Below are 12,955 nucleotides of genomic sequence, written 5' to 3'. Positions count from 1 at the left end.
TGATCAGAGATGTGCTGTAAGTATAAAAGATGCTTCTGCAAACAGTATGAAAAAAATTCTTAATAATTTATATTGATAACATGATGAAAGTAATTTAGATTACTAGGTTAAATAAAATATATTAAAACTAATCATGCTAAAAAAATTTTTTTAAGTTTATTTATTTTGAGAGAGAACGCGCACACCAGCCGAGGAGGGGCGGAGAAAGAGGGAGAGAGAATCCCAAGCAGGCTTCACACCGTCAGCGCAGAGCCTGACCCAGGGGTCCAACTCAGGAGCTATGAGATCATGACCTGATTGAGCCAAAACCAAGAGCTGGATGCTTAACCGAATGAGCCACCCAGGAATCCCTAAAAAAAAATTTTTGATGTAGCTATTAGAAAAGTAATAACATGGGGCACCTGGGTGGCTCAGTCGGTTAAGTGCCGACTTTGGCTCAGGTCACGATCTCGCGGTTCATGGGTTCGAGCCCACTTCAGGCTCTGTGCTAACAGCTCAGAGCCTGGAACCTGCTTCGGATTTGTATCTCCCTCTCTTTGCCCCTCCCCTACTCGTGCTCTGTCTCTCAAAAATAAACATTAAAAAAATTTTTTTTAAAAAGTAAAAATATATCATGTGGCTCACATTTACATTTTGATTGGACAGTGCTGCTACAGACACTTTATCATGACCCACTATTCCTCATGCTGGTCTGGCTTAATGATGTGCTAAGAGTTGACCCATGGGGTAAATTATTATTTTTTTTTAATGTTTATTTTTGAGAGAGAGAGATAGAGCAAGTAAGCGAGCAGGGGAGGAGTAAAGTTGGGGGACAGAGGATCTGAAGGGGAGACTCCACACTGAATGCAGACAGCCTGATGGAGGACTCGAACCCCCAACTGTGAGATCATGACCTAAGCTGAAGTGGGACACTCAACTGACTGAGCCACCCGGGCACCCCAAATTATTTTTAAATTTGCATTAAAAAAAATCTCTTTCATTTAAAACAATTTTTTTTTAATTTTTAAAAAATGTGTATTCTTGAGGGGTGCCTGGGTGGCTCATTCCGTTGGGCCACTGACTTCGGCATGGTTGTGAGTTTGAGCCCTATGTTGGGCTCTGTGCTGACAGCTTGGAGCCTAAAGCCTACTTCAGATTCTGTCTCCATCTCTCTGCCCCTCCCCTGCTCACACTGTCTCTCTCTCTCTCAAATATAAAAAACATAAAAAATGTTTATTCTTGAGAGAGACAGAGACATAATGAGCAGGGAGGGGCAGACAGAGAGAGGGACAGAGAATCTGAAGCAGGCTCCAGGCTCTGAGCTGTCAGCACAGAGCCTGATGTTGGGCTCAAACTCACGAGTTGTAAGATCATGACCTGAGCCTAAGTCAGACACTTAACTGACTGAGCCACCCAGGCGCCCCTGTTTATTTTCAGAGAGAAAGAGAGAGCTCAGACTTGTGGGTGTGCACAGGGAGGGGCAGAGGAAGAGGAAGAGAGAATCTCAAGCAGGTTCCATACCCAGCGCAGAGCCCGATGCAGGGCTCAATCTCACTATGGTAAGATCATGACCTGAGCCAAAATCAAAAGTCAGAATCTCAACCAGCGAAGCTACCCAGGGGTAAATTATTTCTATGGGCAAACACACTTCCACAACTTCTCAGCTTCCTCTAGGAAAAACAGGAGGAACAGACTTACCAATATACTCTTCCAGGTCAATGAAACCATCAGCATTCTTATCTATATCCTCCATTGTTTCCTGGACAAAAGAGAGTAAGAAGAGACTATTAAAGTTAGTATCTGGATGAATTAGTTTAGGCATTTATCATTCATTAAAAACACACATGAACATGTGGGTATGGTTAGGGGTGTGGGAGTGGCTTAGTCGGTTAAAGCATCTGACTTTGGCTCAGATCATGACTTCACAGTTCATGAATTCGAGCCCCACATCAGGCTCTGTGCTGACAGCTTGGAGCGTGGAACCTGCTTCAGATTCTATGTCTCTCCCTCCCTCTCTGTGCTCACCTGCTCACACTCTGTCTCTCTCTCAAAAATAATAAACATTAAAAAAAATTTTAAAAACAAACATGTACACGTGTGGGTATGGTTAAAGCATAGGAAGTTGCTGTTTTTCTAGCCAAAAAAATGGTAAAATATTAACTATTTTTTATGCTTCAACCCTAAATAATTATGAATCTTCTTGGAGGAACACTGGCATTATTTAATAATGACCTATCCCACCAAGCCGATAATGATGTGGAGTAGCCCTAGTCATGAAGTCATTCTAACAGATATGACCCGTAGGTCTGTAACTATGTAGTCTATGTTTTATGTTTACAAAACTATAAAGTCTACAGTTTATGTTTTATTGGTAACTGCCTTCTGTGACAATTCTTCAGTAGTGTCTGATCACTGGTTATGGGATTTTGTTTTAATGTTTACTTTTGAGAGAGAGAGAGAGAGAGAGAGAGAGAGAGAGAGAGAGAGAGAGAGAGGGAGGGAGGGAGGGACGGAAAGACGTTGAGTGGTGAAGGGGCAAAGAGGGGAACAGAAGATCCAAAGTGGGCTTCGCACTGACAGCAGAGAACCCCCTACAGGGCTCAAACTCACCAACTGTGAGATCGTGACCTGAGCCGAAACTGGATGCTTAACTGACTAAGCCACCTAGGTGTCCTGGTTATGAGATATTTTTAAAAATAGGATATTCCTAGGGCGCCTCAGTGGCTCAGTCCGTTAAGCGTCCAACTTCAGCTCAGGTCATGATCTTGAGGATTGTGGGTTCGTGCCCCACACTGGGCTCTGTGCTGACAGCTCAGAGCTTGCTTCAGATTCTGTGTCTCCTTCTCTCTCTGTCCCTCTCCTGCTCACTCTCGGTCTCTTCAAAATAATAAATAAACATTAAAAAAAAAAAAAAAAGGATTTTCCTGGGGCACCTGGCTGGCTCAGTCATTACAGCATGGGATTCTTGATCTCGGGGTCACTGAGTTCAAGCCCTACCCTGGAGCTTAGAGCTTACTTAAATAAGTCATTCTCCCAAATATAGCCATTCTCCCAAAAAGAGAAACTGAGTTTCTGCTGAGAATCACTGTTCTCCACCAACCTGTACTACTATGTCTTTCATGTAATCATATTCCTCAGGGTGCAGGAAAGCTGTGAATTCTTCCTTTGTGGCAATAAGGTCTCCATCCTTGTCTGCCATCTTAAATCTCCGCTCATCTCTAACCATCATTTGTTTATAGTTAAAACCATCATCAGGGTCTGGATCATCTAGAAAACAAAACATTTAGGTCAAGTTTTAACAGACTTCCACAAAACATGAAAATGTATGGGCTGAGGAATCAATTTCCAAGAAGGATAAACCAAGCAATGAAGAAACAACGTGATTACACAGGTAAAATTGTTAACAGTGTGAAAACATTAGTTTTGGTCATCAAAGTCAGGTCCAAGTTGAATGTAAATGTTTGCCATCCAACATGGAACCCTGGCTCCTTGGCTAACCTAGGTACTGCTTCACTATTTTTGGTGTTAAGGCTACTAGAGGGTTCCAGCTTTCTAGTTATATCTGAGAGGCAGTGGTAGTTTTAAAATCATACTATCTGGGTTTGAATCCTAACTCTACCACTCCTAGCTGTGTGACTGTGGACAAGTAACTGTGCTTCAATCTAAATGGAGGTAATAATGGTGCCTGTCTCATAGGACTGCTATGAGGGTAAATGAGCAAATAAATCTAAGTGCTGAGAATAGTGCCTGGCATATAGCTGGCTTTCAATAAATGTTAGCTATTGCTATTTTTATTAAAGATTCGACTCCCACCGAGAAGCTAGATATCAAAGGTTTTCTATCTCATATTAAGGTCACTTTGATTCAAGCAACAGAATTATTACCCTTTGAAAAGTCACACTTCAGTTTTTTCAGCCAACTCAGATTATCTACCATGAATTACAGGTACCGTTTGCCACCCCTCTCCCTCATTTATGTAAGATTCTAGGATGTAAAACTAGAGTTACGCAAAACAGGTCAGAGGTTGCCTAGGGATAGGGGATAGGGAAGGTAAGCCGGATTATGAAGGGACATGAGGAAATTTTTTCGGGTGATGGATAAGTTCATTTATCTTGATTGTAAGAATGGGTTCATTGGTATATACCTATGTCAAAACTCATCAATTGTGCATTTTAAATATGTGCAGTGTCCTATATATGCCAATTATACCTCAATACAGCTGTTACAAAAAGTAAACATTAGATTACAACCAAACTGTTTCTGGACCTATCCATCTGTTATGATGTTGAACTATATAAGCAGTAGCTATTTAGTCTCTAGAAGAATGAAATTCAGTTTAAGTTGAAGGAGTTATCTGTAGGAAAAAGCCCAAAATAAATGGACAAAAAAACCTTTTCAATCTGCTGTGTGGACCAAAAGAAAGCATGTGAAGATATCATGAAATGTAAAAGACACCACAATCAAGCTAAGAAACAATTGTTCCTAGAACATATTGCTTAAATAAAGAAAGATATGGCACTAGTGTTATAAAAAAACCCACAAGGCCCCTTTAACAATAACATCACACTGCTGACTTTTGATACCAAAGTTCAGTCCTTCCAAATTTCAAGCACGGTTTGGAAAACAAAAACAAACTACCACTCTGTTTTGAGAGAGTTTTGGGCAGTTTGAAACTTCACTCTTTGTTGAGCGTCAAAATTCAGTAAGACAGCTTATTGAATCGTGACTATACAGGATACTCAAAACCATAATAGGTTGAAGATGGAGAATTTAAGGAAAATACACTTTTTAAAGATACTAAGTCGTCTCTTCTAAACAAAGTTTCAGTACCGACTCTGTAACAAAATAAAGGTAACAGAAGACAACTGACACAACAAGACTAGATTCTTAACTAAGAGCCCTTCTCTCCACCTCAGGGTAAAATGTGGTGACTGGAATCAAGTAGCCTGATAACATGCACACAAAAGATAAAATATTTTATTTTAAATAATTAAATTCATGTGTTTGCTGTCATTGTTTGGGGTGCCATATCTATCCTAAGTACCAGCTTATTGTGCTGGCCAGCCTGCAGTTTCAAGCAGGCTCTTGATCTAGTTTTGGGATAGCCAGGATGGATCTTGGTATTCCATATTTTGCTTGTAGCAGAAACAGTGTTAACCTTCCTTTTGTGGAAAGCAGATTCATTAAGACAGATTTTAATTAAAAGCTAAGATGACTTATACCTGAACTCAAGATTAAATCAAGAACATACTCTCACCAAAAAAAAAAAACCCTCAGCGCTTCTGTAAGCCACCTCATTACCCCGAGTGCTATCCACCCACATGCCTCCAGGGAAAGATGCCTTATAAAGATATTGCTTCTCTAGCCAGTGCTTCAGCTTATTCAGTCTCAGTAGAAATACCCATTACATTGAATCATTTGACCTGAGAGCGCAATGGAGCTCTCAACAGATTTTTATGCACATAATCATACAAAGAGCTTAAAATTCATTTTGGGTAGCAAGTAAGTGCCTAGGTCTGAACTGAGATTTATTAACACACCATTCTGTTTAGATCACCAATAACCTAGTCTTTGCTCTGTATTTATAAGTCCAAATAAATCAGGAGGGTGCTGAGTCTCAGCCAGAAAGCAAGAAACACGGGTGCCTCTCCATCTGCACTGACTTCTTAATACACATGTTCTTAATTGGGTGAAGGATATGTTTGGTTCTTGGCTAAGTGTCAAGCATGAAGAAAGATTGCCACTTTCGTCTTAGGAATGAGAACAAGCTCAATACAGAAATAAAAGTCTCTTCACTAGAAATGCATGCAGTCCTGTAATTAACACAGACAGCTGGCTATCCAGTGGGGGAAACAGACCATTATACACTCACTGCTTGTTAATCAGTGGTGGAGAATGCCTGCTTTAACCCAGAAATTTGCCTCATTTCCAGGATAAAAATGCAAGAAGTGACATTTATACATTCTTATCTCAAATTGTAACTGCGAAGAGGAATCGCATAACAAAAACACCCTAATCATCAACTCAGTAAGACTGCCACCTAGCATTCAACAACAGGCAAGTGTAATAAGTAAAAGAAGATTACTAACAGGTGGCCCAAGCATACAAGCTACCAAATCAACAGAAAGCAATCACATTTGCCTTGAAGCATTTGCATAGCAGGCTGATAAACTCATGTGCCAGAGAAAACAAATGGGAAATTTTCTTTTCTAAACTTCAGTAAGCAGACATACTAAAATTGTTAAATTTTATCAAGGAAAGCTATTTGATCTTTATTTTATTATGGAAGGTCAGTAATTTTCCTATTCTCACCAGTGATACAGGAATCTAGCTTGAATTTCAGGGTCACCACTTTAACGTGACCACGTCAAGAGATATTTCAAAGTCTCTTGCTTTGCATTATTGAAACAATGCCTTTTAGAGCAGATTTGCTCCAAAAATGATCTGAGGGATCACAGAAAGAAAAATTGCTAAAATAATATCTGAAATGCTAAAGATGTAGAAGATGCCGGACCTTACAAAACTAAAATACTTAATATACACATTTAAAGTTAATAAAGGGAAATCAGTTCACAGCATTTGGACTATTTTTAAAGTGCACAATTTCTTCCTTTCCTTCACTGTGTGACCCATTTGTTTCTTTGACTCAAGACCATGGTCTCTTATCAGGCTGACATCTTGCCCCTTACCCAAGTAAGTGCCATAAGTCACGTTTCTGTACTCATCCCAGGAGATTAAGCCGTCTTGATTCATATCAAACTCGTGCCATTGGTTTTCAACATTGTCATATATGTATTTCTTCTGGGCGTGCTTAATCCAGGATTTCAGCTCCCCCTCCGTCACAAACCCATCTTTATCCACGTCTATTTTATCTACAATCATTCTACAAGACAAAACAGTTACGTTTCAAGGTGCCAGCTCCACAAGGCTTTTTCCCCCAGATAGTAGGGACCTACCTAAAACGTAGCCGTAGGTGGCATTTTTATACTCCTCCCAGGAAACGAGGCCGTCCTCATTGAGGTCATGCCCCTTCCACTGTCGCTCTACATCCTCGTAAATCCAGCGCTTTTGTGCAAATTTAATCCAGTCTTTGAGCTCATCCACAGTGACAAACCCGTCCTTGTCGCCATCTATTTTACTTACAATCTTTCTGTAGAAAATGCAGAGAAATCCAGCAAGAGGTTAAAAAGACACAAGGCTCCAGACTTAGCCAGGTGTGTGTTGTGACCACAGGTGTTGCCCAGGGCTAAAGCATGGACATAAAAATTGTCTCCAAAAAAAAACCTTCCAGATAAGCAACTGAAAATATTTCTCTTAAGTGGCCTGTTACTGGTAACGAGCCATCTAGACAAGGCAAGTGCAGTCCATGGCTGGTGCACTTACACGCAAAAGCAATCCCAGTCTCATCCTTTTAGGGGTCAGTTACAGCCAATGGTCAGAATCCAGGAGTGAATATCCATTCCTATCTGGGTTCTCCATTCTTTGTATCAAACAACATGCAAATCTTTTTTTTTTTATTTGCATGTTGCCCTTTGTGCAGGGGCCACGTTAATCTTCTTTGTATCGTTCCAATATGTGTGCTGCCGAAGCGAGCATGACAAGCAAATCCTTATGCTTTTCTTTATTGCTTTAGGAGAATCTCAATTTATTGGTAAATAATCACAAAGCACTGATAGGGTTTTCTAAAAATTCAAAAATGTAAACCAGACTTTAAAAAGTTCAGCTGCTTAAAAAAAAAAAACACTTTTGTTAAAAATATAAAGATAACAAAGATAGTTCTGGGATCACTTATACCTCAAGTCAAGATTATTAAAAAACAAAAGCCAAAAAACCAAAACCCACACACATACACAAAAAACACCCCAAAACCAAAAAAGAAAAAAAACAACACAGGTACACAAAGACAAAAGGACAGATGCATGCTTGTTATAAAAAATAGCTAACAGCTAATTATATACTATGTTGACTTGGATTTTCACATAGAACCACAAAAACAGAGAACTTTGAGGAAATGATGTGGTAAGAATGTCCACCCCTGACATACATGAGATTATGAGAATGTTAATAAGTTGAGAGGGTGAGAATACAGATGATAAAGCAAAACTACAAAGCTAAAGAATCAATATACTTCACCCTTCATGAGCTTTTCTTCCAGGCTTGGCATCTCAGTTTAACTTAAGAATTTCAAAATAAGTGCATGATATGAAAATCCCTAAAGATGCAACCGCTCACTTATAAAGGCTAAGACAACCTATGAAAAGTCAACCAAGTGGCCCAGTATGGAATAGGAACTTCAAATCAAGATGTCCAAGTGAAATCTTGGCATACTCCTATGCTCTATTATTTGCAGGATGGACAAAGACTGTCACTTGGTAGCAAATAATGTCTTTTCCCAGTCTGCATTCATTTCATGAATACAACATCGGAAAGTGATTAAAATCACAGACTACTAGTGATACGATGAAAAGATATCGTATGATATCATCTTGATATTGGTATGTTGTTAGCCTTAACTGGCTAGTACTTAAACTCTCTAATTTAACAAGCATACTCCTTCACGAAATATGTAATCTTTCAGCTTTTGCTCTAAAGTATTAATAGAAAAGGTAAAGCAGCAAGAAGCTATCTCTTAAATACCTTCCTCTATCTACACGGACATAAAAGTTTTTTTGTAATTTTAACCCTGGAATTTTAAAAACTATTAACACATTAAGTTATACCAGTATTAAAAACTTTTGCATTATCTATAATGGGACCTAGTTTACGTCCAAATGGTACTAACTACCAATAGTGCTACTGTACCATTAAGAAAAAAAAGGTAAGGTATCAGAATGCCTCCCATTCTCAAATGAAAATTTTAAACAGCCTAAAGAGGGTCACTCAGATAAGGATCTCTCAGATAAAGAGCACATAACTGCTCAAGAGGGGCTTTTGTTAATGAAGTTGGCTGAATGCCATTCTATTTATTCCAACAGATATATCTCAAATGGTTTAGCCCAGATGTTGGCAAACTTTTTCCGAAAAGGGACTGATAGTAAATAGCTTTGATTTTGTGGGCCACATATGGTTTGTCACATATGTCTATACTTTAGTAACCATCTAAAAATATAAAAGCCATTCTTATCTTGCTGGCCATCCAGCCTGCAGGCAGCTGTGAAAATACACTGGAAGTGGGTATGTCCCATTTTAGGCACTAGCTCTAAAGGCCGGTGCAAATTTATGAAGCTAATGGTGTTGTTTTCCTGTGACCTACAGATGTAGTTATGATGCCATCAAGTAAGCATTTATTCCAGGGTAGACACAATGCACTTAGTGGACCTTATGTTATTTCTCCTAAGAGGTAACATATGCCTCTACTCTACTTTCTTCAAGAGTCAAAAAGCAAATCAGTAAGTAGGCTCCAGGAGGGTTCATAATATTCCTGAAATATTCAGCATACAAAATCTTATATATATTCCTACGTGCACTGTTCTGAGGAAGGGTCTTTTGCTTTCCTTAGACTCTCAAAGGGGTTGACCTGTGACCTAAAAAAAAGGATGATGAACTGCTCTAGTTCATTTCTAAAGCAACTACACCAAGTGTGAGAACTTTTTAATATTTAGGATCACCACCTCAAAACAAACAAACCCTCATTTGAAGGACACATAAATGAAAATTAAGTAGACTTAAGACCACTGTGAGTGACTGGGGGAGAATACACACATAAGAAAGTATGTTCTATTTGTCAAAATTCTTAAGAAAAAGGGAAAACTAGGGGCGCCTCGGTGGCTCAGTTAAACGTCTGACTTCGGCTCAGGTCATGATCTCATGGTTCGTGAGTTCGAGCCCCGTGTCAGGCTCTGTGCTGACAGCTCAGAGCCTGGAGACTGCTTCAGATTCTGTGTCTCCCTCTCTCTGCCCCTCCCCAGATTGTGCTCTCTCTCTCTCTGAAATAAACATTAAAAAAAAATTAAAAAGAAAAAGGAAAAACTATATTAAACTGTTTTAAAATGTTTTTAGATATTACTAAAGATTTAAAAATAGTAGTGAATTTTTGCAACTACAGGTATGAACAATGATCTTCTGTCCATCACTTGCTTTCTATATGGATGGAAAGGAGGAGGAGAATCTGTTGTTCCCAACCTCTGGTATATAGTCACCTACCAAAACAATGTTTAAAATGCCACAGGAAGCTTAAAAAAAAAAAGTTCATCTGGAATCCTTGCTTACAATAGTATATTACTTCATTTGTCATTATCTCCAAAATTTAGGAGAAGCATATAGTACTTGTTCATACATTCTACGAAAAACATGATTTTACCCATCTTATTCTAATCAAATGTGGAGTCTGCTCATGTGTGTTGAATTTTTGTTATTTACTGATGACAAAAAGGAACGTTGTCTCTACTGAAAACTGCCAGCAGAGCTACTCCACCACCTATACAGAGCCAGAACACACTGATTAACACCAAGTCTAAAGGCCCTTCATTATTTAAGAGTAAGTCTGTGAAGAGCCATGTACAGACCCAAATATGGGTCAGACATGCACATTATTAATAGGTGAGACATGAAGACCGAGAATACTCTCATGCACCCCTATTTTTAGCCCAAATGTTAGCATAGTTATAAGATTAAAAGTGAGCACGGTCTCTTAAAATTAGAAAAGCAACCTAACAGAAGACTGAGTCCTTAATGTATTTGTTTTTCCTATTTTCAAATGTTTGGAGATAGTTTCTCATTCTACATAGCAAAATCTTTTGAGTATTTCTGTGTTTAAGAATAAAATATTGGGGGCACCTGGGTGGCTCAGTAAGTTGAGCATCCAACTTCAGCTCAGGTCATGATCTCACAGCTCGTGGGTTCAAGACCTGCATTGGGCTCTGTGCAGCTTGCTCGAAGCCTGAAGCCTACTTCAGATTCTGTGTCTCCTTCTTTCTCTGCCCCTCCCCCACTCACACTCTGTCTTTCAAAAAAAATAAATGTTAAAAAAAAATCTCTTCGGGGTGCCTGGGTGGCTCAATAGGTTAAGTGTCTGACTTCAGCTCAAGTCATGATCTCACGGTTTGTGAGTTTGAGCCCCATGTCGGGCTCTGTGCTGACAGCTCAGAGCCTGAATCCTGCTTGGGATTCTGTGTCTCCCTCTCTCTCTCGTGCCCTTCCCCCATGCACACTCTATCTCTGTGTCTCTCAAAAAGGAATAAACATAAAACAAAATTTTAAGGGGCACCTGGGTGGCTCAGCCGGTTAAGCGGCCGACTTCGGCTCAGGTCATGATCTCGCGGTCCGTGAGTTCAGGCCCCGAGTCGGCTCTGTGCTGACAGCTCAGAGCTTGGAGCCTGTTTCAGATTCTGTGTCTCCCTCTCTCTGACCCTCCCCTGTTCATGATCTGTCTCTCCCTGTCTCAAAAATAAATAAAACGTTGAAAAAAAAAAATTTTTTTTAAACTCTTAAAAGAATAAAATATAGTACCGATCAGTTAGCAGATAATCCAATGAAAGGATAAAATTTATTCTGAAGTATCACCCCCAAACAAACCCCGTAATGTCTTCTAATCAAAGCACTATCCATGATGGCAAAATACTTTTGGAAATTCCTCTGTGGTACAACTTTCCAAACAAACCTCTTGAATATAGTTCAGAAAGTTACACCAATGGTGCTCATTAAGGAGAAAATGTTCACTAAATTAACCTGCATTTCATTGGGGGCATCCCACTTTGGTTCAGGTCCTGATCTCACGGTCTGTGAGTTTGAGTCCCACGTCGGGCTCTCTGCTGTCAGTAGCAGAGCCCGCTTAAGATCCTCTGTCCCCCTACCCCTCTCAAAAACAAATAACCTGCATTTCCTTAAAAAACAAGGCTTTAGGAGAGCCAAAAACAAACAAAAAACAAAACAACCCAAAACAAAAACATTCTCAGATGCGCAGAAATTATCAACTGGTATACCATCAATTTTCCAGGCACAAAGATGCCTGCTAAGATCACAGAACCCAACTATGACCCAGCTGTTACTGAAACGGCAATTAATACTTGGACATTAAGACCATTTCTTCTAAAAGGCATGATTCGTTTGCTTTTGTTTTTAATTAAGCAAATATCTGAGAATGAAAACAAAGAGGATAAAGGATATTCTCAGAAATCATCAACTTTATAGAAATTAGCCCAGGGGTCTCATTTGCAGTTTATTATCCACTCAATGGCTTGGCTTGGGGCACAATAAATACTTGGTCACAGATAATTTTTAAAAATTAAAAGTATCGGGGATGAGAAGCCTCCCCTGTAATGTTCCTCGGGGAACAAGACGCAATTCAATCTGGGTCCTGTAGCATTTGGTGCTTTTGTGCAAAAATGACTTTGCTTTGTAGAATGAGGTAAAAACCATTATTCAGTGGAGAAATGTATGAAAGCAAGCAATTAATTAAATTTTAGTGGTAGCAATCCTGTGGCTAGCTTTCAGAAGATGTAGTTCCAAACAACTTTACTGGGTTGCCAAGCCAAAAGAGAAAAAAAGAATGAGCTGGCTTATAAAGAAATGTCATTACTTTTAGCCCCCTGAGAGCTGGCACCTTACCCAAGTCTTTCCTTGCTTTCTTCTGGTGTCAGCTGATCAAAGGTCTTTGCTTCTTCAGCACCCAAGAAGGCATCATGGTCATAATCAAAACTCTGAGCATCATTGTGAACTTTGTCGCTGAGCTGAGGCTCATGGTGTACACGGTCCTTCTTTTCTGTGGGCTTGCTCAAAGCAAAGGCTGTGCACAAGGACAGGCACATAAGAAACTGTCGCAGGTCCATGATAATCAGATCTTAAAGAAAAACAAAGATTAGTTAATTCCAGAAGCAGTGTGCTTTGTAATTAAACAAGAAATTAAAAGCTTACATCCAGTTACTAATTTGATTTCACCCCAAATATTACTACTTAATCCATAAAATAAGAATGGTAGAATATGAGACTTTCCATTTTTATGGTAAGAATTTTTCACCAAGTTTCCTTCATCTGATTG

The 12,955-nt window shown here is 39.4% G+C and overlaps 1 protein-coding gene and 1 non-coding gene across 3 annotated transcripts in view; both read right to left on the bottom strand.

Moving 5' to 3' along the window:
• The window catches only part of CALU (calumenin), a 30,677-nt gene that overhangs the window by 7,493 nt on the left and 10,229 nt on the right, over nucleotides 1-12,955 (bottom strand). The window contains exons 2-5 of one of the 2 annotated variants that reach the window (XM_019452673.2): nucleotides 12,526-12,757; nucleotides 6,936-7,129; nucleotides 3,080-3,246; nucleotides 1,678-1,738 (exon numbers count right to left, since the gene is read on the bottom strand). In XM_019452673.2, coding sequence (XP_019308218.1) covers nucleotides 1,678-1,738; nucleotides 3,080-3,246; nucleotides 6,936-7,129; nucleotides 12,526-12,746 — 643 coding nt within the window. In that variant the 5' untranslated portion in view covers nucleotides 12,747-12,757. Of the gene's footprint in view, nucleotides 1-1,677; nucleotides 1,739-3,079; nucleotides 3,247-6,668; nucleotides 6,863-6,935; nucleotides 7,130-12,525; nucleotides 12,758-12,955 lie in introns of both variants that reach the window. The other variant, XM_019452674.2, reaches the window with a different exon arrangement.
• On the bottom strand, nucleotides 7,470-7,573 carry LOC128775771 (U6 spliceosomal RNA). Its single transcript, XR_008420748.1, has one exon. It is a non-coding gene; the product is annotated as a U6 spliceosomal RNA (small nuclear RNA).

This window comes from Panthera pardus, unplaced genomic scaffold (assembly GCF_024362965.1).
Source record: "Panthera pardus isolate Hobbes unplaced genomic scaffold, ASM2436296v1 HiC_scaffold_8, whole genome shotgun sequence".
NCBI lineage: Eukaryota > Metazoa > Chordata > Mammalia > Carnivora > Felidae > Panthera > Panthera pardus.
This window is presented reverse-complemented; position numbering and strand designations above follow the sequence as displayed.